The sequence below is a fragment of the Ahaetulla prasina genome, chromosome 2, assembly GCF_028640845.1.
Source record: "Ahaetulla prasina isolate Xishuangbanna chromosome 2, ASM2864084v1, whole genome shotgun sequence".
Classification (NCBI taxonomy): domain Eukaryota; kingdom Metazoa; phylum Chordata; class Lepidosauria; order Squamata; family Colubridae; genus Ahaetulla; species Ahaetulla prasina.
This window is the reverse complement of record NC_080540.1, coordinates 29,378,179-29,401,190: the sequence shown is the minus strand read 5'-3', so window position 1 is coordinate 29,401,190 and position 23,012 is coordinate 29,378,179. Positions and strand designations below refer to the sequence as shown.

The window sequence follows — 23,012 nt, the reverse complement described above, 5'->3', positions numbered from 1 at the left end:
TAGCAATGTCCTGCTGGAGCAGGGTTGGACTAGATGATCTCTAGGTCCCTTCCACCCCGGATTATCCTCTGAAACTGCCTCTACTGCCAGGTTTGTACTCCTTCCTTCCTTCCTTCCTTCCTTCCTTCCTTCCTTCCTTCCCTTCCCTTCCCTTTCCTTTCCTTCCTTCCCTGCCTCCTTTCTTTCTCTCTCTCTCAAAAATGAATCCACCCCCACACACTGTTTTTCCTCCCAGCAGGCTTTCCTGATAGCCAAACCAAAAAATGGGGTTTTTTTCCATTTTTCCTCCTAGCGGGCTTCAGGGAAGCTTCAGAGAAGCCTGCTGGGAGGAAAAATGGACCCACCCACCCAGTTTTTTGGTTTGGTTAGCAGAGCCTGCTGAGAGGAAAAACAGACTCTCCCCCCCCACACACATTTTTTGGCTAGCACCCAGCTGAGCTGCGCGATCATCAGAGGCTCTTTTTTTTTTTACTTTTAAAAGCATTTTTTTCGGCCGAAGAAAAAATGCTTTTAAAAGTAAAAAAAAAAACACAACCTCTGATGATCGCACGGCTCATCTGGGCATGGGCAAGATGTGGGGAGGGATTTTTGCTACCGGTTCTCCCAGCTACTGGATCGGGCGATCTGGTCTGAACCGGGACCATTTCACCTCTTCCCCTGCCTCTGAGATGGATGAGGGGAATTGGGGGAAGCAGCAGCAGTAGTTGGGAGGGGAGGAATATTTTTCATGGAAATCCTTCTCTGCTGCTCTTTGATCAAAGCCTTTGAAAGGGACAAAGGAACTGGGATGCCTCTTCCCAACTCAGAAGAAGACGGGACTGTCCCAACCTCAGAATCAGCTGAATGGAGACTAGAGTCCCAGCAAGAGGCTGAGATCTCAGATGCTCCCCAAGAGGGCTGGGAAAACAGGACAGAAGGAAGCCCGGAAGAAGCTCCCCAAAGGAGAGATTAAACCTCTCTATCTTCCTTCCATCACCCAAAAAAAGATACTTACTGAAGAATATCAAAGTTCCAGCAATCAGACACCCCAGGACAAGACCAGCCACAACGCAGCCAATGATGAGCCCCAGGTTGGATTCTGGAAGAGAATTGGGAGAAAGAGCAAATCATTAAAGGAGAACCCAAAACAATCATTCCAATTAAAGAAGAGACCTCATGAAGCCAAAGGTCTGGGAATTCCCATCTTCATACCCCTCGAACTACAGAATCAGGGGTGAAACGGTTCCGGTTTGGAACGGATCGCCCGATCTGGTAGCGATGGCGGCGGGTGGTTCGGAGAATCGGTAGCAAAAATCCCTGCCCACCCCTCCCCACCCCACCCCGCATGCCCAGCTGAGCCGTGCGATCATCAGAGGTTGTTTCTTTTTTTTTTACTTTTAAAAGCATTTTTTCTTCGGCCGAAAAAATGCTTTTAAAAGTAAAAAAAAAAAAAAAAGTTGGCCACGCCCACCCAGTCACATTACCCCACCACCACCAAGCCACGCCCACAGAACCGGTAGTAACGAATTTTACATTTCACCCCTGTATAGAATGAAGACATTTGCTAGGCTTCATTTAGAGGACGTGCCCTCATGATCCTGCTTCTGTTTTATATCAGCCAGCATGAAGGCAGCTGACATGCATTCGTTCATTCATTCATTTTCACATTTTTAAACTGTCCATCTCCCTCAAGGAGGGACTCTGAGTGCTTTACATTATTAAAAAAATATATAAAAGCAGCACATAAAATTAAAAATTTAGAATTTTGATGGAGGCAAGGTTGATTATTGTGTGCTAAGTCAAAACAATCAAACCACAGTATGTCCTTAGGGAGATAGGGCAGTATAAAAATACAAATAAATAAATAAATAAATAAATAAATAAATAAATAAATAAATAAATAAATAAATACTTAAACCCAGCCATTGCCTTAACTTTTCTTAAATCTAATTCAGCCAGCACCTAACCGGTTTTGAGAAAAAAACATGATTAAAATCCTTGGCAGGAGAGCTCATGATACTGAGGATCAATTTCCAATATTTGCGTGCAACGGATCCTAATACATTTCTTTGAATGATTATTTTATGTAAATTTGACTTTTTTTAAATTGCATTTATATCCCGCCCTTCTCCGAAGACTCAGGGCGGCTTACACTGTGTTAAGCAATAGTCTTCATCCATTTGTATATTATATACAAAGTCAACTTTTATTGCCCCCAACAATCTGGGTCCTCATTTTACCTACCTTATAAAGGATGGAAGGCTGAGTCAACCTTGGGCCTGGTGGGACCTGAACCTGCAGTAATTGCAAGCAGCTGTGTTAATAACAGACTGTCTTAGCAGTCTGAGCCACCAGAGGCCCCTATTCAAACATCTCATAGCCCAAAGAAGAAAAATTGCACCTGGTCATTTTAATTATGCAATTAGTGGAACATGAATCAGCGAAGGTGTTCCGGATGCTACACTTATGTCTGTTGTGATTGGACAGTCCACAAACAACCAGGGTCCTCCTCAGGTGGCTGAAAGAACTGCCGGAAGAAATCCAAGGCCCTTGTAAGTGAACCCTAGAGAAACTGGAGAGGTCCTGACTGATTTTTGGCCAGGCTGGCTGATTTGCTCTTTATGTCCTTCAGGAAATCCAGTAGCTATCTTTTTTCTTTTCCTTGAATAGAAAGTAGCATGTTTTTATTTAAAGCAAGAGGCTTCATATCATCCATTCCCCCTTTTTTAAAGTATAGTTTCATTTTCTTTCTCCCTTGTAAGATGGGTGTCAGGCCTGGAAACCATACTAGGCCTTAGGTTTCCAGACGCTGCCACATTTCTCCCCTGATGTTGATGGGTATGGTAACATTCTTCAAGCGGTCAAGGTCGGATTGTGTTCGCATCTGTAGAAGGAGTGGCAAGAAGAGATTTCGAATAAAGTGGAAAAACGTTGGACCATGTGACCGGCAAAGGGGTTGGGGTGGGTGGGATTCTTGGGGTTTGTATAACTGGGAAAAGAATCCGGAAGTTTCAGTTTTGGAATTTCACTCATCGTGTGCCAGTTTCCTTATGCTAGTAAAGAACTTTGAAAGACAGAGTTTTTTTTCATGCAGAAGAGGTTTTTCTGGAACCTTGACATTGGGTCTGTCCCCCCTGGAGGAGAAGATAGGAATGAACACTCACTTCACATACTCAGTCTTGTTGGAAGAAATATCCATCTGGGTTCAGTTTCAAGTGGGGACAAAGACACTGGAAACATGGAGGCTGCTTGGAAAGATGGTTTAATGGTGGCCAGGATCACATGGCTTGAGATCCTGAACACAAAAAGGCTGAGATCCTGTGTGCTCCCTGGCTTTATGCTTTTTCTGAGCTTTGAACTTTCTGGGGCACAGGAAGAGTACCCTGATTGGTTGTCAGACTCCCAGGTGGTCTAGGGGTCTTAGCTAACATTGTAGGTTGTCCCTCAAGCTTGCCTGAGCCTTGCCATGTGGTGAGTTTCTGTTCTATTGTGTTGCAAATGATGGTCCATTGAGGAAGGTGGGGGGGAGTCAGGAAGCTGCTTTGTCTTTAAAACATGTTTCTCCATTTCTCATCCAGGGAAATATATTCTGCCTTTTTAAATATTTTCTAAAATATCATTCTTCTAGGAGGGGGGTGGGTGCTAAATTCCTACAGTCTTCAAGTCAGGAAGTGGCATGATAGAAATTGTTTCAGTCTTTGCATTTGGAGCCTCCAACCGAGGTGGGAACCCCAGGGCCGGTCTATCATGTACCAACACCTCTACTGCTCTTTCCTCAAAACTAAACGTGCTGAGCTTCTTTTATTCATCTACAGAGGATTCAGTTTCCTGTCCTGGATCAGCCTTGTTGCTCTACTGTGAACATTTTCCAATTGCTCCAAATCTGCATTAATGGGCATTGCCCAGAACTGAATCTTCTCCTTGAGACAAGCCTCTGATCATGGCAGAACGCAGGGAGAAATTTACCCTCATCATTTGGAAGTTATAATTAATTTGGGGTAGACTAAAATTGCACACAGCCTTCTTAAACAGTACTCTGTACTTCAGACTCATACTCCACCTCCCATCTAGCCAAATATCCCTATCCAATACATGAACCTCTGATGTTTATTTCTTACATGAAGAATGTTGTACTTAGAATACCAGTGTTAGAAGGAAGGAGGTTAAGAGGTCATCTAGTCCAAAGGTCCCCAACCTGTGGGCCATGACCCACTACCAGGCTGCGGGGTAATCTCTACTGGTCCGACGCACGAGTCAAGGAAGTTTGTAACAGACTTGGCAATGAAGCCTTTGCAGCTTGCCAAGTTCCTTCGAGGTTTATCAGGGCAGGCAGGAGTCCAAGTTGTGACTTCAGCGATATCCAATATCAGCAAACAGTCCAATATCAGCAAACTAGCTAAGACTTTGCTTGACTCAAGGTTGGAATGCCAAAAGCAGGTCCTTTATATAGGCTGTGGGGTGTGGCTCCATGACTCAGCATTTATCCAGGCCTGCCCCACCCCTCCTTCTGCTGGCGTTGCCTCTCAGATCTCTGGAAGCGGGGGTCCTCCCACCCTGCATGGTCTTCAGCTGGATCTGCTGTCAGTAATTCCAGCACCTGGCTGGCTTCCCGCTCACATGCTGTATGAGTGAAATTTATCGGGCTTGTTCGTTCACTCCTGGAATCCTCTCCAGGCATGGGGCCAGGGCCGGGGGCTGGAGGCATGACAGGCCGTTCATCTTCATTATCAGACTTGGAGTCTGATAAAAGGCCCGGTTGGAGACGGGAGGGGCCCGGCTGAGGAGAGGAGGGAAGACGAGTCACAACAACTGGGTTGCGTGAGTGACCAGCTGGTGCGCACGCCTCCATGTGCGCGCACAGTCCCACTTAGGCGAGCCTTGTCCCAAACACTTGCTGCCCACATGCGATATCGTCGCATGCACCAACTTTTGCGATGGCTTTTTTTTGCTTCCCTTAAATCACCTGAAGCCAATTCTACTGGTCATTGCAAGTCCACCAACTTCAAACATGGGAGAAACCAATGGATGAAAGCAGAACTATGATCGCACATGGATACATCTGGGGTCAATTTCTCTCTCACAACCTTGCAGCCTGCCAAAGAGCCCAAGCTTCCCCCCCCCCGCCCCCGCAGCCTCTCACCCTTCAGGGCAACGTCCAGAGACTCCGGCAGCCCATCGTGCTCCACGTGGCATCGATAGCGTCCCCTCTCTTTGGGATCGATCTGGATGCTGAGCCAGTAGTGGTAGGTCCCATCTGCGTTGGGAACCACAGACCCATGGAGGGTGTCCTGCAGCCAGACCTCCCCGTCCCTCTTCCAGGAGGCATCGATCTCCCTGGGGTAGAAGCCGTGGACCCGGCAGACGTGTGTCTCCATCCCATCCTCCACCTCTGTCCTGCTGCTCATTGTCACCACTGGTGGCTCTGTAGAAACGGCACCCCCAGAATTAACTCTGAGCCCCTCCAGAGCCTGGAAGGTGGACGAGAAAATTAAAGGGGCAGGAAAATCTCCCACTGCTTCCCATTCCACAACCTGCAGCCTCTCCAAGAGTTTTAGTAAATGCTCCGAATCTGGAAAACGCTCAACCTCAAGGACTCCTGATTCTGAGTCCTTCCCAGGGACTCAGCCTGAAAAACCTCCGGCAGCAAATTGAGGGTCCAATGAAATTCCTCTCTGAGTGCTTTGAACTCTTAGGGCTGCTCCCTTCAGGGGGAGGGATAGTGGAGCTGTTCTTTTAAGTTCCCTTTCAAAACAACAGCAGGAACAACTACCAAACAGACCTTTGTGCCTACTTTTTAGATCTCCTTCTGCTCCACTGAATCTGAGGCTGCTCCAGGTCTCTTTCCAAGGGACACAACCACAACTGCTGGAGGAGGAGAGAGGACCTCCTGTGGCGCTGCGTCGTTGATGGCGGTCTTTTTTAGACCGCCAGCCCCGCGATCTGTAGAGCCGCTCAGACAGCGCAAATCAGCTGTCTGGCGGCTTGGAAATCTCTCCCCCGGGCGAAGAGGGAGAGGTGAGCAACCGAGCTGAGGTAGAGCCCCCCGGAAAGCCCCAGGAATGATACTGGAGGCTTGAGGGCAAGGGTTCCCTCCCAAGCTCGGGAAAAGCTCCGGATCAGGGACGCCTCTGCAGAAGGCAGAGCAAAACGCCGTGTCCACAGCTGCTACCAATTTTAAACGATTGCCTCCCACCGACCCATGCGCTCTCACATGGAGGGACTCCTCAGGGTGCCGTCAGCCAGGCAGTGCCGGCTGGCGACGCCCAGGGGAAGGGCCTTTTCTGTGGGGGCTCCCACCCTCTGGAACGAACTTCCCCCAGGACTTTGTCAACTTCCTGACCTTCGAACCTTTCGCCGCGAGCTTAAGACACATCTATTTATCTGCGCAGGACTGGACTAGAATTTTAAATTTTAAATTTGGTTTTAATGGGGTTTTATTATTTTATTGTGGTTTTAATATTCGGCCGTATTTAATAAGTTTTTTAAATTGGGGTTTTAACTTGTATTTCTATGTATGTTTTACTTGGCTGTAAACCGCCCTGAGTCCCCTGGGAGATAGGGCGGTATAAAAATATGATTACATAAATAAATAAATAATAATAAATAAACTTGGAATGGATAAATAAGCAGACAGAGCAAAATCAGGAGTACTGGCAATTGCAAGTATCAATTTTTAACTCCCCAGTTATTTTATATAAATTTTTTTTTTTTTGGTTGGAATGATCTAAGAAGGAAGGAAGGAAATGGTGTCTCCAGTATAACAAGGCGTGAAAACGAAAGTTAGACGAAGTGCTCGTTAAAACTGTCAGCGCCGGAGTTACATGAAGAGGCTAAGCCAAAGGAATGATTTTAAATGATTTGATTAATTTAATTACAGTGTTTAAGGGCTTTTGCAATTTCTGACGGATTAATTTGGAAAACATATTCTTCCTCTTTTCCAAAAGTGGGGGGGGGGGCAGAGAGAAGAGATGCCAATGGAAGAGAGAGAGGGAGGGAGGGTCCTCCCAGGTTGGGAAGAGCTGCTGGTAATTGTGGGGAGGGGGATTCCCAAGGGTGAAATTCAAAATTTTTCCTACTGGTTCTGTGGGCATGGCTTGGTGGGCATGGTAAGGGAAGGATATTGCAAAATCTTCATTCCCACCTCACTCCAGGGGGAAGGATACTGCAAAATCCCCATTCCTTCCCCACTCCTGGGGGAAGGATACTGCAAAATCTCCATTCCCACCCCACTCTGGGACTAGCTGGAGGTGGTATTTGCCAGTTCTCTGAACTACTCAAAATTTCCACTACCAGTTCTCCAGAACCTGTTAGAACCTGCTGGATTTCACCCCTGGGGATTCCTCCATGGACCCTGATCTCCCCCAGCTGATCCTGGAGGGATTAAGGGGCTGCGGTGGAGGGTAGGCGCAGAGGGGGAGAGGTGGTCTAGATGGGAAAATTATAACCAATCATAGGAAAAAGATTATGCATGTTCCCTGGGGAAGGGGTTCTTTTTAGGAAAGGCCCACTAAGAGAGAATTGTGGGAACCTATTTAAGGTTTAAGGGACACGGTGGCTCAGGGGCTAGGACGTTGAGCTTGTCGATCGAAAGGTCGGAAGCTCAGCAGGTCGAATTCCTAGTGCTGCCGTGTAACAGGATGACCTCCCGTTACTTGTCCCTGCTTCTGTCAACCTAGCAGTTTCGAAAGCATGTAAAAGTGCAAGTTGTTGTGTCTCGTCCGATCTCACCACAGCCGGGGCCTTCTTATCTGCTTCCGAACACGGAGGAATGTCCTAGTATGCCTCCCGGCCCCAGCCCTGGCTCCATGCCCAGACAGGCTGAAGAGGAGGAAGTATCTCCAGCCCCCAGCTCTGGCTCCATGCCCAGGCAAACGGAGCAACTAGACCCCTCCCCCTCCTCCACAGCATGTGAGCCTGAGGGAGGTCAATTGCCAACAGCTGCAGACTGGAGTGACCCTCGCATCAGAAGACTTGATAGGCGGAGGCAACAGAAGGAAGGGAGGGGCAGGCCTGGATAAGTGCTGAGTCATGGAGCCACACCCCATGGCCTATATAAAGGACCTGCTTTCTGGCATTCTCTGAGTCAGGCAAAGTCTAAACATATCTTGCTGAAGTCACTTTCTGGTCTCCTGCCTGCCCTGAGGACTTTGCTAGGACTTTGGCAGAGCTGCAGAGGCACGCCTGATTCGGATTTCCCTGACCCGGCCGTCAGCGGAGGAGTGGGACACGACACAAGTAGAAAAAATAGGGACCACCTTTGGTGGGAAGGTAACAGCGTTCTGTGCGCCTTTGGGGTTGAGTCATGCCGGCCACATGACCACGGAGACGTCTTCGGACAGCGCTGGCTCTTCGGCTTTGAAACATAGATGAGCACCGCCCCCTAGAGTCGGCAATGACTAGCACCTATGTGCGAGGGGAACCTTTACCTTTACCTTATTTAAGGTTTAAGAGCAAGATCCACACAAATTTGGGAAGAAAAGAACCCCTCAACCTTGTCCTTTTTTGCCCAAGTGGGGGCACTGATAATGTCTTATTAATGCCCCCCCCCCCGGGGTGGAGCCCCCCCCCTCCGGGGTTGCGTCAACTCCCCGACCTCCGGACTTTTAAACGCGAGCTCAAGACTTTTTTATTCCACTGTGCGGGGCTAGCCTGATGAAATTTTTAATGTGGGGGTTTTATGATGGTTTTATCCTAGTTTTAATTTCTATTGGCCATTTTATTTATTTATTTATTTATTTATTAATCATATTTATATACCGCCCTATCTCCCGAAGGACTCAGGGCGGTTTACAGGCACTTAAAAATACATAATACATAAATACAATATAAAACAATTAAAAAACTTATTCTAAAGCCCGTTATTAAAATATAAAAACAAAACCCAATTAAAACCCATAAATTTAAAATCTAGCCCAGTCCTGCACAATTAAATAGGTATGTTTTAAGCCCGCGGCGGAAGGTCCGAAGGTCCGAAAGCTGACGAAGTCCGGGGGGTAGTTCGTTCCAGAGGGTGGGAGCCCCCACAGAGAAGGCCCTTCCCCTGGGCGTCGCCAGACGACATTGCCTCGCTGACGGCACCCTGAGGAGACCCTCTCTATGAGAGCGCATTATAATCGGTTTTTTAATATCTCTGTCTATGTTTATGCTGTTTGATTTGGCTGTAAACCGCCCTGAGTCCTTCGGGAGAAGGGCAGTATAAAAATTTGAATAAACAAACAAACAAACAAACAAACAAATAAATAATGGCGAGGGAGGGAGCTCCCTGTGGGATGTGGCGGGAAGGAGAGTTAATGGGAGGAAATTAACGGTGCCCATTGCACTTGGCTACAGTTTGGCTAATGGTGGTTTTACTGAAATACCGCAAATGGTGGCCTTTTCCTGGGCTGTGAACAGGATACCCTCCATGTGATTTTACTGCCTGATCCATATTCAAGGCACAAATTCATTTAGTGGCTATCTGGCAGTGGGAACCAAGCAGGGTTGGAGGATTCCTACCAAGACAAACAGGCTCTACATCTGTTGTGTCTTGTCCGCTCTCACAGCAGCCGGGGCCTTCTTATCTGCTCCCGAACACGGAGGAATGTATGCCTCCCGGCCCCAGTCCTGGCTCCATGCCCAGACAAGCTGAAGAGGAGGGGGCACCTCCCGGTCCCAGCCCTGGCTCCATGCCCAAGCAGGCTGCAGAGGAGGGAGCATCCCCCGGCCCCAGCCCTGGCTCCATGCCCAGGCAAACGGAGCAGCTAGACCCCTCCCCCTCCTCCACAGCATGTGAGCCTGAGGAAAGTTTATTTCCAACAGCTGCTGATTGGAGTGACCCTCGCATCAGAAGACTGGATAGGCGGAGGCAACAGAAGGAAGGGAGGGGCAGGCCTTAATGAATGCTGAGTCATGGAGCCACACCCCATGGCCTATATAAAGGATCTGCTTTCTGGCAGTCTCTGAGTCAGGCAAAGTCGAACTTATCTTGCTGAAGTCACTTACTGGTCTCCTGCCTGCTCTGAGGACTTTGCTAGGACTTTGGGCAGAGCTGCAGAGGCAAGCCTGATTCGGATTTCCCTGACCCGGCCGTCAGCGGAGGAGTGGGACACAACAACATCAGGGACCCAAAGGGGCCAAATGCATCCCCCAAAAAAATCCAACCATAAAGGAGGAAAGTCCAGGCTGGACCCAGATGCTCACCTATCCTCAGCAGCGTCTCCTTCCCGTAGGACAGGAACTTCTTTATCCACTCAATGCATACCTCCTCCAGGTAGGACTTCCTTCCCTGATCCAATCCTGGATTAACATTCCATCTCCTCTGGGTGATCTGGGCCAGGGGATCGGAAGCCACCCAGGTGAGGGTCTCCTTGTCAAAGGTGATGAAGGTCCTCCCATCATATCCATACTGCGCAAACCCTCTTTTGCTCCCGTCAGCCAGGAGCTCACAGCCATAGGTCAACTGCCACATGTGAAAGCCTGAAAAATAGAGAGGAGGATGGTTTGGGGAGTCCTCAAGATAGACAGCGACCCCCCGCTCCCTGCAGAGACTTTGACAGAGGCACTGATGCCCCCATTTCCTCCCTAGCATTCAAGGAAAAGAAAGCCCCCCTCACTCCCCTCCTTCAACCTACCTCTTTGCATTCCTCCCTCCCCACCCACCCCCATGCATCCTCTGAAGGTACCCAGGAAAAGGGAAGCTGGAAAAGCCAGGAGAGGATCCCAAGGGAGACCAAGAAAAGAAGGAGTCAAAAGGCAGATAATTTTAAGCATGTTTTAAGTGACTGTGATCTATAGCAGTGGTCACCAACCGGTGGTCCGAGGACCACTGGTGGTCCGTGAGAAAATTTTGGTGGTCCGCAAAAAAATTATTTGCATTTTTTATATTGCACTAAATCAACTACAACCCCTGGGCCAGATATGTGCAATGAATGTTTGTGTTGCTGCAGTCTTCCATTTGAGGTCTTTTTGTGTGGGTTGGAGGGGGGGCAGAAATTCTGACTTGGGGTCTGCTTCAGCCTCCTGGTGTGGGGCTTTGGGCCAAGGCGGGAGGAAAGTGCTGCTGGTGGTGAAGAGCCGGAGGGCCTTTGTTAAGTGTAATCTGTCTCTATAACTGTCTGGTTCGGTTCTGCAACTCAACAAGAAAAACACAGACTTCAGAGGATAATTAGAACTGCAGAAAAAATAATTGCTACCAACCTGCCTTCCATTGAGGATCTGTATACTGCACGAATCAAGAAGAGGGCCGTGAAAATATTTACAGACTCCTCGCATCCAGGACATAAACTGTTTCAACTCCTACCCTCAAAACGACGCTATAGAGCACTGCACACCAGAACAGCTAGACACAAGAACAGTTTTTTTCCGAAGGCCATCACTCTGCTAAACAAATAATTCCATCAACACTGTCAAACTATTTACTGAATCTGCACTACTATTAATCCTCTCATAGTTCCAATTTGAACTGAGCTGTTTTGCCAACTCTTTCTTGTGGTGGCTGCTTAGCTCCAACAACTGCTTCCTATTGGGGCCCTAAGGAGCCTGGGTGGGGAGGCGAGGAGTGGCTGGCAGGGGAGGGGCAAGTAGAGGCTGGCGAGGCACCCCTCAATGTGGGTGACATTGAGTTGGCCACGCCCACCCAGTCACATGACCACCTAGCCACGCCCACCCAGCCAGTCATTAGGCAGATCATATTAGTGGTCCGCGGGATTTAAAATTATGAATTTAGTGGTCGCTGAGGTCTGAAAGGTTTGTGACCCCTGATCTATAGAAAACTTTAGTTAGGACAATTTTATATTATTTTTTTTAAAAAATAAAGATATTTAAAATACTTTTTAAAAAGGTATGGATTTAGCCTTTCCCCTGGAGGGGACTGCACTTCTCCCCCTCTGGTTCCTATGGGGGGGATTATGGGGCCGGAGGAGCCACCCAACCCATCACTCACCTTCGCTCTGGTTGTAGCGACTCCTCAGAGTCTCCAGGTTTCCTCTGAACAGCTGCTCTTCATTACGTAATATCTGGGTGTATCTGTCCCAGTATTGGGGGTCCTCCTCCTCCACCTTCTCCATCCAAGAGACTCCAGGCTGGAACTTCCTGCTGTGGCTATCATAATAAGTGAAGACCTGATCGTCCACATACCCCCGGACAACAAAATGGGGCAGTTCCTGACGCGGCAGTTCCGAGATGGAGGTGTAGAAATATTTCATGGAGTGCGAAGAGGAACCTGGAAGGGACCCCGAGGGGCAGAGTTAGGGGGCTTCAGCTGGGGGACCATCATCTTACGGGGTACATCTGGCCCAGCGGTGAAATCTAAATTTTTTTTTAAAATTTGCATTTATATCCCACCCTTCTCCGAAGACTCAGGGCAGCTTACACTGTGTCAAGCAATAGTCTTCATCCATTTGTATATTATATACAAAGTCAACTTATTGCCCCCAACAATCTGGGTCCTCATTTTACCTACTTTATAAAGGATGGAAGGCTGAGTCAACCTTGGGCCTGGTGGGACTTGAACCTGCAGTAATTGCAAGCAGCTGCTGTTAATAACAGACTGTCTTAGCAGTCTGAGCCACCAGAGGCTCATATTTCTTTCCTGCCGGTTCTGTGGGTGTGGCTTGGTGGGCATGGCTTGGTGGGCGTGGCTTGGTGGGTCATGTGACTGGGTGGGCATGGCTATGTGACTGGAGGATCAAAAGATAGAAACTCACTAACAATGTCCTGCTGGAGCAGGGTTGGACTAGATGACCTCCAGGTCCTTTCCAGCCCTGGATTATCCTCTGAAGCTGTGTTTAGTGCCAGGTTTGTAGTCCTTCCTTTCTCTCCTTTTTCCTCCCTCCCTCCCTCCCTCCCTCCCTCTTTCTTTTTCTTTCTTTCTTTCTTTCTTTCTTTCTTTCTTTCTTTCTTTCTTTCTTTCTTTCTCCTTCTTTCTCTCTCTCTCTCTCTCTCTTTCTCTCTCTCTCTCTCTCAAACGAACCCACCACCCCTCCATTTTTTGCCTACACCCCCCCATTTTTTTGCTTAGCAGGCTTCAGCTTTTTTACCTTTTAAAAAATGCTTTTAAAAGTAAAAAAAAAAAAAAAAGACTCGGACGATCGCGTGGCTCAGCTGGGCATGGGGGGTGGGGGGGAGCAGGGATTTTTGCTAGCAGTTCTCCGAACCACCCACCTCCATTGCTACCGGATCAACCGATCCGGTCCAAACCGGGAGCATTTCGCCCCTGATCTGGCCCCCACTTTAGGGTCTGGGCAGGAAGAAGAAACCTGGATGGCAGAGAAAAGAAGGTGGAAAGGAAAGGAGGAAATGATGGGAAAGGAAGAGGAGGCAGAGGGTGGACAAAGGAAGCAAAGAAACACTTTCGGGGGCAGGGGCTAAAGAATTGGAGGCAGAGATGATATTCAGCCAATTCGGATCAGTTCAGAGGAACTGGTAGCGGTGACTGTGTCGTGTCCCACTCCTCCGCTGACGGCCGGGTCAGGGAAATCCGAATCAGGCGTACCTCTGCAGCTCTGCCAAAGTCCTAGCAAAGTCCTCAGGGCAGGCAGGAGACCAGAAAGTGACTTCAGCAAGATATGTTTAGACTTTGCCTGACTCAGAGAATGCCAGAAAGCAGATCCTTTATATAGGCCATGGGGTGTGGCTCCATGACTCAGCACTTATCCAGGCCTGCCCCTCCCTTCCTTCTGTTGCCTCCGCCTATCAATTCTCCTGAAGCGAGGGTCACTCCAGTCTGCAGCTGTTGGCAATTGACCTCCCTCAGGCTCACATGCTGTGGAGGAGGGGGAGGGGTCTAGTTGCTCCGTTTGCCTGGGCATGGAGCCAGAGCTGGGGGCTGGAGATACTTCCTCCTCTTCAGCCTGTCTGGGCATGGAGCCAGGGCTGGGGCCGGGAGGCATACTAGGACATTCCTCCGTGTTCGGAAGCAGATAAGAAGGCCCCGGCTGTGGTGAGATCGGACAAGACACAACAGACTGCAGGTGGGCCTGACTATCTGCCCCGGCATAATGCCGTCTTATTTAGTCACATTTTCAAGGCCAGGCACATGCGTGTGTGAGCAAAGCGCATGCGCAGAAGGGCGAGCACATGTGCAGAAGGCACATGTGTGTGGCTATCCGGTGGTAAGAATATTAGAAACCCACAGCTGGTTGGAGGGCAGAGAAGTTTGGGGTGCGAGAGAAAGGAAGGGAAAGCAGGGCCTATGGAAGGACGGGTCCCGCCAAACTCTACTTCACACACCCCCAAATGTACTCTCCCCCCCCTTCCAGAAAGGCTCTCCTGGATCGCTCAAGTTTGTGCCCCAAGGAGGCTGCAGTCACCCCCGAAGGAGAAAGGGACTCCCAACCCCAGAACCTCAAAAGCAGCAGGAAACCTCCACCAGGCCACCCCAACTTTCAAATAATTCTCACCCCACCGAGGGCCAACATCGATGGTTAATGAGTATAGATTTGAGGAGAGATTTTTTTTTTTTTTAATTACTTTTTTTACAACAAACAAACAAACAAAAAATACATTATTACACCCTTGTGCTATACATAAAAGGAAGATTTGGGTCTTCGGATATATCCTCATGATTGCCAAAACCCACGTTCTCGAGGTACAGGTACTGAAGCGTCCAATGTTCCAAGCGCAAAGTCCACAAATGGTTTCCAAGTCTTCCAGAAAATATCTTCTTTATACACACCACTTCTAATTTTAATATCACATGTCATTTTATCATTTAAAGCTAATTTCCACATTTCAGAATTCCACTCTTCTATTCTAAAAATCACATCTAGTTTCCAATATCTAGCTATTATAATTCTACCTATTATAATCATAATTCTAATCAATTCTTTTTCATATTTTGTTAATTCTATTTCCTTAATTACCAACAATAATATAGTTTCCACTCTCAATGTTATTACTTTCCCCATCATTTCAAATATCATTTTCTCCAATTGTTGCCAAAACTTTTAACCTTATCACAATTATACCACATATGTTCATAAGTCCCCAATTCCATCTCACATCTCCAACATTTTTACTAATTTTTTATCCATTTGTGACAATCTTACTGAGTCAAATACCATTTCCAAACAACTTTATAATTGTGCTCTTTAATCCTTATAGATAAAGTTCTCATAATTCTACTCTTCCAATTCACATTCCAATCTGACTCTGGTATTTCAATATTAAGATCTTTTTCCCAATTTGTCCTCATCACTCTTTGTAATTTTTCATCAGAATTTATAATCTTATAAACCCTACTAACGAGTCCCTTTAGCCCAATTTCATCTTTCATAATCCGAGATACTAAATATTCAAATTCAGTTTCACATCTATTTATCGAATAATTTTCCTTTAGTTTTTGTCCATTTTCTATCTGTATTTTTCAAACCAACTTAACCCTAATTTTTCAATAATTTCTTTATTCCTCCTTTCATTTCCCATAACTTTTATCCAATCTCTAATAATTTCTATATTTTCCTCTTTAATCACTTCATTACGTTTATATTATTTTAATCGCCAAATTCCAGTTGTCTCCCCAAAAGATTATATCCGAATTAAAATTTTAACAAATTTGTTCCACATTTTACTTAATCCTTTAACCAATAACTTCTACTTACACATTTTAAATTTGCTTTATCTAAAAACCACCTTGATCCAAATTTCTCTATATCCCTTAACTCTAAATCTCTCCAATAGTTATCTTCACCTTTAAGTATTTTTACCACTATCCGGATACCATACGCACAGTAATAATTAAATAATTTGGGGATTCCTAATCCACCTTCCTTTTGATTTTGATACCACATTTTCTTCACTAATCTAGGTCTTTTGCCACCGTTGCAAAATTTATCCAGTTTTTTCTGATATCCTTCAATATCTTTCTCTGTCAAATTTAGTGGTAGCATCTCGAATAAAAAGTTGAACTTGGGCAGCAACATCATCTTACACATTGCAATTCTACCAAACCAAGACAACTTTAAAATTTTATATTTATCTATCTTCTTCTCAATTTCGTTAATCACCACATCATAATTAAGTTTTTTCAATTCTTTAACCTTAAGTGAAAGCACTATACCCAAATATTTCAATGTGTTTTTAATCCTTATCCCAAATTGCTCTTGCATATTCTCAGACTCATTACCATTACTATCCATCAATAATTCTGACTTTGACCAATTTACTTTCAATCCTGTCATTTCCTCAAATTCTATCAAATGCTTATATATCTTTTTCAGATCTTTCTCTACATTTTTCAAAATAATTAAAGTATCATCCGCATACAAATTTATCTTATACCCCTTATATCCTTCTAATTCTTCATCTTTTTCTATCATTTTTGTCGCTCAGCTCCGGGATGGTCTGGACCGAAATTGGGATGATCCAAGCGAGGGAGAGGAGGCACGTCTTGTTGAGTCTGTTTGGGATGAGTTTGACCCGGTGGCTCCCGAGGACGTGGACAGGTTGTTGGGGAGGCTTCACGCCACTACATGTTTACTGGACCCGTGTCCTTCCTGGCTGGTACTGGCCACTCAGGAGGTGACACGAGGCTGGCTCCAGAGGATTATCAATGCTTCCTTGTTGGAAGGGGTCTTCCCTGCCGCCTTGAAAGAGGCGGTGGTGAGACCCCTCCTCAAGAAGCCCTCTTTGGACCCAGCTATTTTGGGTAATTATCGTCCAGTCTCCAACCTTCGCTTTGTTGCGAAGGTTGTAGAGAGTGCTGTGGCGCGACAGCTACCCCAATACCTGGATGAATCCGTCTATCTAGACCCGTTCCAGTCCGGCTTCCGACCCGGATACAGCACGGAGACAGCTTTGGTCGCATTGGTGGATGATCTCTGGAGGGCCAGGGACAGGGGTTATTCCTCTGCCCTGGTCCTATTAGACCTCTCAGCAGCTTTTGATACCATCGACCATGGTATCTTGCTGCGCCGGTTGGGGGGATTGGGAGTGGGAGGCACCGTGTATTGGTGGTTCTCCTCCTATCTCTCTGACCGGTCGCAGACGGTGTAGACAGGGGGGCAGAGGTCGACCGCGAGGTGCCTCACTTGTGGGGTGCCGCAGGGGTCGATTCTCTCGCCCCTTCTGTTCAACATCTATATGAAGCCGTTGGGTGAGATCATCAGTGGCTTCGGGGTGAGATACCAGCAGTACGCTGACGACACCCAGCTGTACTTTTCCACCCCGGGCCACCCCAATGAAGTTGTTGAAGTGCTGTCCCGGTGTTTGGAGGCCGTACGGGTCTGGATGGGGAGAAACAGGCTCAAGCTTAATCCCTCCAAGACGGAGTGGCTGTGGAGGCCGGCACCCCGATCCAGCCAGCTGCAGCCGCAGCTGACTGTTGGCGGCGAGTTATTGGCCCCAAAGGATAGGGTGCGCAACTTAGGTGTCCTCCTGGATGAACGGCTGTCGTTTGAAGATCATTTGACGGCCGTCTCCAGGAGGGCCTTCCACCAGGTTCGCCTGGTTCGCAGTTGCGCCCTTCCTTGATCGGGATGCCTTGTGCACAGTCACTCACGCTCGTTACCTCTCGCTTGGATTATTGTAATGCTCTCTACATGGGGCTCCTTGAGGTGCACTCGGAGGCTTCAGTTAGTCCAGAATGCAGCTGCGGGTGATAGAGGAGCTACTCGTAGCTCCCACGTAACACCGCTCCTGCGCAGACTGCACTGGCTGCCTGTGGCCTTCGAGTGCACTTTAAGGTGTTGGTTACGACCTTTAAAGCGCTCCATGGCTTAGGGCCTGGGTACTACGGGACCGCCTGCTGTTACCTCATGCCTCCCACCGACCCGTACGCTCTCACAGAGAGGGACTTCTCAGGGTGCCGTCCGCCAAGCAATGCCGGCTGGCGGCCCCCAGGGGAAGGTCCTTCTCTGTGGGGGCTCCCACACTCTGGAACGAGCTTCCCCCGGGTTTACGCCAAATACCTGACCTTCGGACCTTCCGCCGCGAACTGAAGACACATCTTTTCATTCGCGCGGGGCTGGCTTGAATTTTATTGAATTTTATTGGTTTTTTAAATTTTTAAAATTTTTAATATTAATCTTAAATGGGATTTTAGTTTTTTATATATTTTAAAGTTTCGGGCTAATTATAATAAGTTTTTTAATTCACATTTTAAATTGTACATTGTATTGTTTTTTTTTGTTTTTTTTTTTACTTCTGCCTGTACACCGCCCTGAGTCCTTCGGGAGAAGGGCGGTATAAAAATCAAATAAAATAAATAAATAAATAAATAAATATTTCCATAGCCAATAAAAATAATGTTGGGGACAGGGGACATCCTTGTCTCGTACCAGCTTCTAATTTTATCTCTTCAGTTAATATTCCATTCACCTTCACTCTTGCACTGCTCTTTTGGTACAATTTTGAAATAACATGTATAAACTTATTACCAAAGCCTAAAGCCTCCACAATTACTTTAATTGTTTCCCATTGTACAGAATCAAAAGCTTTAAAAATATCCAATGATACTATACCAATTTTATCACCATTATATTCAGCTACATCTATAATATTTAATACTCTTCTAACAATATCACTCATGTATCTACCCTTCACAAAACCTACTTGATTATAACTTATATATCTATCTATAAATCTATTTAATCTATTACTTATAATAGCAGTAAATATCTTTGCATCCTGATTAATTAAAGAAATGGGCCGATAGGACTCAATCCTTTCTAAATCTTTATCTGGTTTAGGAATTAGGGATATCACCGTTCTATTCCATGACGAAGGTACTTCCCCACCATGTAATATTCCATTAAATAATTTTTGCAATCTTGGTATTATTAATTCATTAAATTCTTTATAAAACTCAACAGGTAATCCATCCTCACCTGGAGCTTTCCCTAATTTTAATTTTTGTATTATTCCATTAATCTCATCTTGTGTTATCTTCTTCCATCAATTCCTTATATGTTTGATCAATTTTCACCACATACTTTTCTAAATAGCTTTGCAATTTTCCCCGATTAATTGGTTTCTTTGAATATAGATTCTGAAAAAAATTTCTAACCACTTCACATTTCTTTAATTTTTTATAACATCTTATACCTCTATCATCTATCAAAACTCCAATTTCTCTCTTCTCTCTTTTATCTTTCGCCATCTTTGCCAATAATTTAGAATTTCTATTACTAAATTCAAAAAAATTCCTATTTAAAAATCTCAAATTTCTTTTTACTAACTCTGTATCTTCTTCTATCATTTTATTTCTTAACATATTAAGCTCCTGAAGAATTTTTTTTCTTTAGTAAGCAAAATTGATTTTCCAATTCTTTAATCTGATTTTATCTCTTTCCATTTTAATTTTATAATTTTTATATTTCCTACTTGATAATTTAATACTCTCCTCTAAACACCGCTTTCATCGCATCCCAAACAATTTCAAATTTAACCTCCCGTTATCATTTAATCTCCAACTTTCCTCCAGTTTTTAAGTATCCATTTTTATCCTTTTCATTTTATACAATTTCTCGTCATATCTCCAATAGCTTCTTTTTCTCAAAATTAAAATCTAAGTCCACCATAACTTCTGCATGATCAGAATCTTTAAAATTCCCACATCTACCTTATCCACATTATTCAACAAATCTTTAGAAAGAAAAATATAATCAATTCTAGAATATGTATTATATATCTTAAAAAAAAGTGTATACTCTCTCAATTCCTTTAACCTCTCTCCACACATCAACCACGCCGTTTCGAAGCATCCACATATTTAAAATCCCCATTTTATTTGCTCCTCCACAGCGGGTGGGATTAGTACTGTCTATTTTATCTCTGATTAAATTAAAATCCCCAGCCACAATTACTTTCCTACACTTTCATTCTCCAAAATTTTTGTTATTTTTCAAGAAATTCTCTTTGTTTTTCATTCGGTAAATATAAATTAACAAGTGTCACTTTTTCCTCATTAAGATTTCCAACAATTATTACATATCTTCCATCTTCATCCAAAATTACCTTATGTTTTTCAAAATACACCCTATCTGATATCAGTGTTGCAACTCCTCTAGCTTTTGAAGTTCCAAATGCTTTTTCATATATTTGCATACCTTTTATATACATTCTATTTGAATCTTCAGATTTCTGATGGGTTTCTTGTAAAAATAAAATGTCTGGTAAATCCCTTTTAATCTTAAGCTCCAATCTTCTTCTTTTAATCTGATTCCTGTACCCTTCACATTCCATGACATTATTTTTATAACTCCCATTTAAAATATAAATTTTTTAATCCTATCCCCGCATCTTCCTTTCTGTGCCCACCACCCGACATTAAACTACCATATTTAACATATAAACAACAATAAGAAAACAGAAAAAAAACAAAAAACAAAACAAACAATAAAGTACAAACAATCTTCTTCCCCCACATCCTCATCGATTTCGCCTCTATAAAGAGAATGGGGGAGAGGGGACGTGCCAATGCCCAGGCCACTTCTTTCGGGCTGTCTATTTAAATTCATCACTCAAAAAAAAAGATAGCGATGACCCGCATTCAGCTTCGTATTTTCCAAGACTCTTATCTGCTTCTTCTCTTACTGTATCCTCACGACTCTTCTTCTGTTCAACCAACACAGGTGATATTTCTTTCCTCTTTAACCCTTTGGAGTCTTGCCCTCCAATAGCCCCTTTTCTTCTTCTGGGATTGATGTTTCCGTATGTTCCACCCATCTGAAGCATTTGATCTTTTATCTCCATTAAATCCTCCATCTCAATCAGTCCAAGCTCCGTAAATATAATAATGCATCTATATCTGGGGTGATTGTACGATCCTTCCTTTATAAAAAAATTTCAATTGTTGTGGTGGCCTCCAATTGTATTTAATTCCATTATCCCTCAAAACTTTTGTGATTGGTTTTAAAAAAAATCTCCATGCCCTTTCTTCTCTTGATATATCCGGGAAGACTTGAATAGTCTTCCCTTCAAACTTCAAAGCATCTCCCAACTCTCTCACCTTGGCCATAACTTCCAACTTATCACCAAGATTTGCGAACCTGACCAGCACATTCCTGTTAGAACCATTTTGCCTTCTATATCCAATTCTAAAAACACTTGCCAGGTCTGCTATTGTGAACGTAAGTTGCGTATCCAAATCATTAATCCATTTCAGAACCCGCTGTTTCAATTTATCCTCCTTTTCTTCTGAGATTCCTCTGATAACTAAATTATATTTCCTCATCTCTTCTTCCAAAAGACAGATTCTCTTATCTTGCTGCTCATTTTTATAAAATATTTTACCAATTTGCCGATCTACTTTTACCTCATGCACATGCATCTGCTCCATTTCATCTTTAATCATTATCATTTCCTCTTTTTGTTTTGCAAAGTTTTCATTCATCTCTTGCTTTAAATTCTGCATTTCAGATGTCAGTTTCCATGACCGTGGTGGGGTAAGGACCTTTCCTTCACTTCACAGGGCTTATTAATGAAGATTTATGAGAATTTATGCCGTTTGGAATGCACTGTTATGGATGAAAGTTAATATATCATGAACTGAAAGTGTTAACAGCCCAGCAGATTGAATTTAAAACTGGTAGGTCATCTGAAACGGCTTGAATTAAGGAGTTTCTACAGCGTGGGTTGACCGAGCCGGCAGACAAGATAAGTTGGAATAAATTGCTGTGTTTTGTTTTTCCAAAATTAACTATCTTGTTCTGTGTTAAAAAAAATTTTTCTATTGCTGAGGCTAAGGAGTGAATATTAAGGACTGAATTTGATAAGGAGAAGAATTATTTTTTTTTTTTGAGCCTTCCGGAAGTTCAGCCAAGAAGAAATTAATTGAAGAGAAGAGAAACTGACTTTTTATTGGATTGTTTGGCAGTAAGAGGATTTTACTGAGCTAATTTTTTCTTTATTTTTTTTTTTCTCTTGAGAGCAAATTAATAGCTTGTTTATATTACAAAAAAAAAAAAAAAGGATTTTGCTTCGTTTAAGTTGGTTTGTCTTCCTTTCTGCTTTGCTGACGTGGAGGAAAAATGGCGCTGATTAATGTTAGCTGTGAAGTTTTGTGTTTCTTTGTGGAGTATCCTTGAACTTGAGAGATAACAGTGCAAATAAGCCGCTTCGCTTCAATTAAAAGACAGTCGTCCTTTGATCTTCACTAAGACCCTCTGTAAAATTGGTTTGGAATCCTAGTTTGGGAAATTTTTTGGTTTTTTTCAAAATGACTCAACAACTTTCAGAAACGCAGCAACTTGCTGCAGCTTTAAATAAAATTGGGGAAAAAATAGCAGGACTATCAGAGCGTATAGATAATTTGAGGAGAGATTTTATAAAATGGGGAAGGGAAAGAGGGATCCAGGAGGGGCCAGACACCGCGTCCACTGATGGTGTCTCCAGTCCACCCTTAGGGGAAACCCAAACCGATTGCCTGGGAGATGCGGGAAGTCAAAGCGGGAGCGAAGGGAGCAGCAATGAAGCTACACAGTCCCTCTGGATCTTTTTCCTCTCTCCCCCCCCCTCCAGCTGGCAAATCTCCCCTCCCGTCCCAGAGTTCAGGCATCCGAGCAGGAATTGGTTTTGAACCCACAACTCAGTGGGGCTCACCCCAATCCCACAGAAAATCTCATGTCAGCAACACAATTAGGGCACCGAAACCATCATTCCCAGGCGCTTCCATTGGAAAATATTTATTCCGCATTGCAAATATTTTCTTCGCTTTCCATAGAAGTTGCTTAGAAACTTGTCCTCCTCTGATGATGTTCCGCCACTTTGACAGCACAAAGACAGGCAGAAATGTTCCCCAAATATATGTGTGTCTGTGTGTGTGTGTGATGTGGGCTATCTTAGTCTTACTCTCAGAGTAAAGGCTTAACACAGAACTTTGGTCAGAGGAATTATTGAGTCTGTCATTTGCACCTCTATAACTGTCTGGTTCGGTTCTGCAACCCAACAAGAAAAACACAGACTTCAGAGGATAATTAGAACTGCAGAAAAAATAATTGCTACCAACTTGCCTTCCATTGAGGACCTGTATACTGCACGAATCAAGAAGAGGGCCGTGAAAATATTTGCAGATCCCTCGCATCCTGGACATAAACTGTTTCAACTCCTACCCTCAA

General features: G+C 44.7%; 1 protein-coding gene across 4 annotated transcripts in view; it reads right to left on the bottom strand.

Moving 5' to 3' along the window:
- LOC131189854 (H-2 class I histocompatibility antigen, Q9 alpha chain-like) overlaps positions 1-23,012 on the bottom strand; it is a 105,436-nt gene that overhangs the window by 80,286 nt on the left and 2,138 nt on the right. For 3 of the 4 annotated variants that reach the window (XR_009153137.1, XR_009153136.1, XM_058166400.1), the window contains exons 2-5: positions 11,900-12,178; positions 10,159-10,434; positions 5,120-5,401; positions 995-1,078 (exon numbers count right to left, since the gene is read on the bottom strand). The exons of the other annotated variant lie outside the window; for it this stretch is intronic. Coding sequence is in view for 1 of the 3 variants with exons in the window: in XM_058166400.1 (XP_058022383.1) it covers positions 995-1,078; positions 5,120-5,401; positions 10,159-10,434; positions 11,900-12,178 (921 nt within the window). In the remaining 2 variants the exon portion in view is untranslated. The remainder of the gene's footprint in view (positions 1-994; positions 1,079-5,119; positions 5,402-10,158; positions 10,435-11,899; positions 12,179-23,012) is intronic. 4 annotated transcript variants of the gene reach the window in all.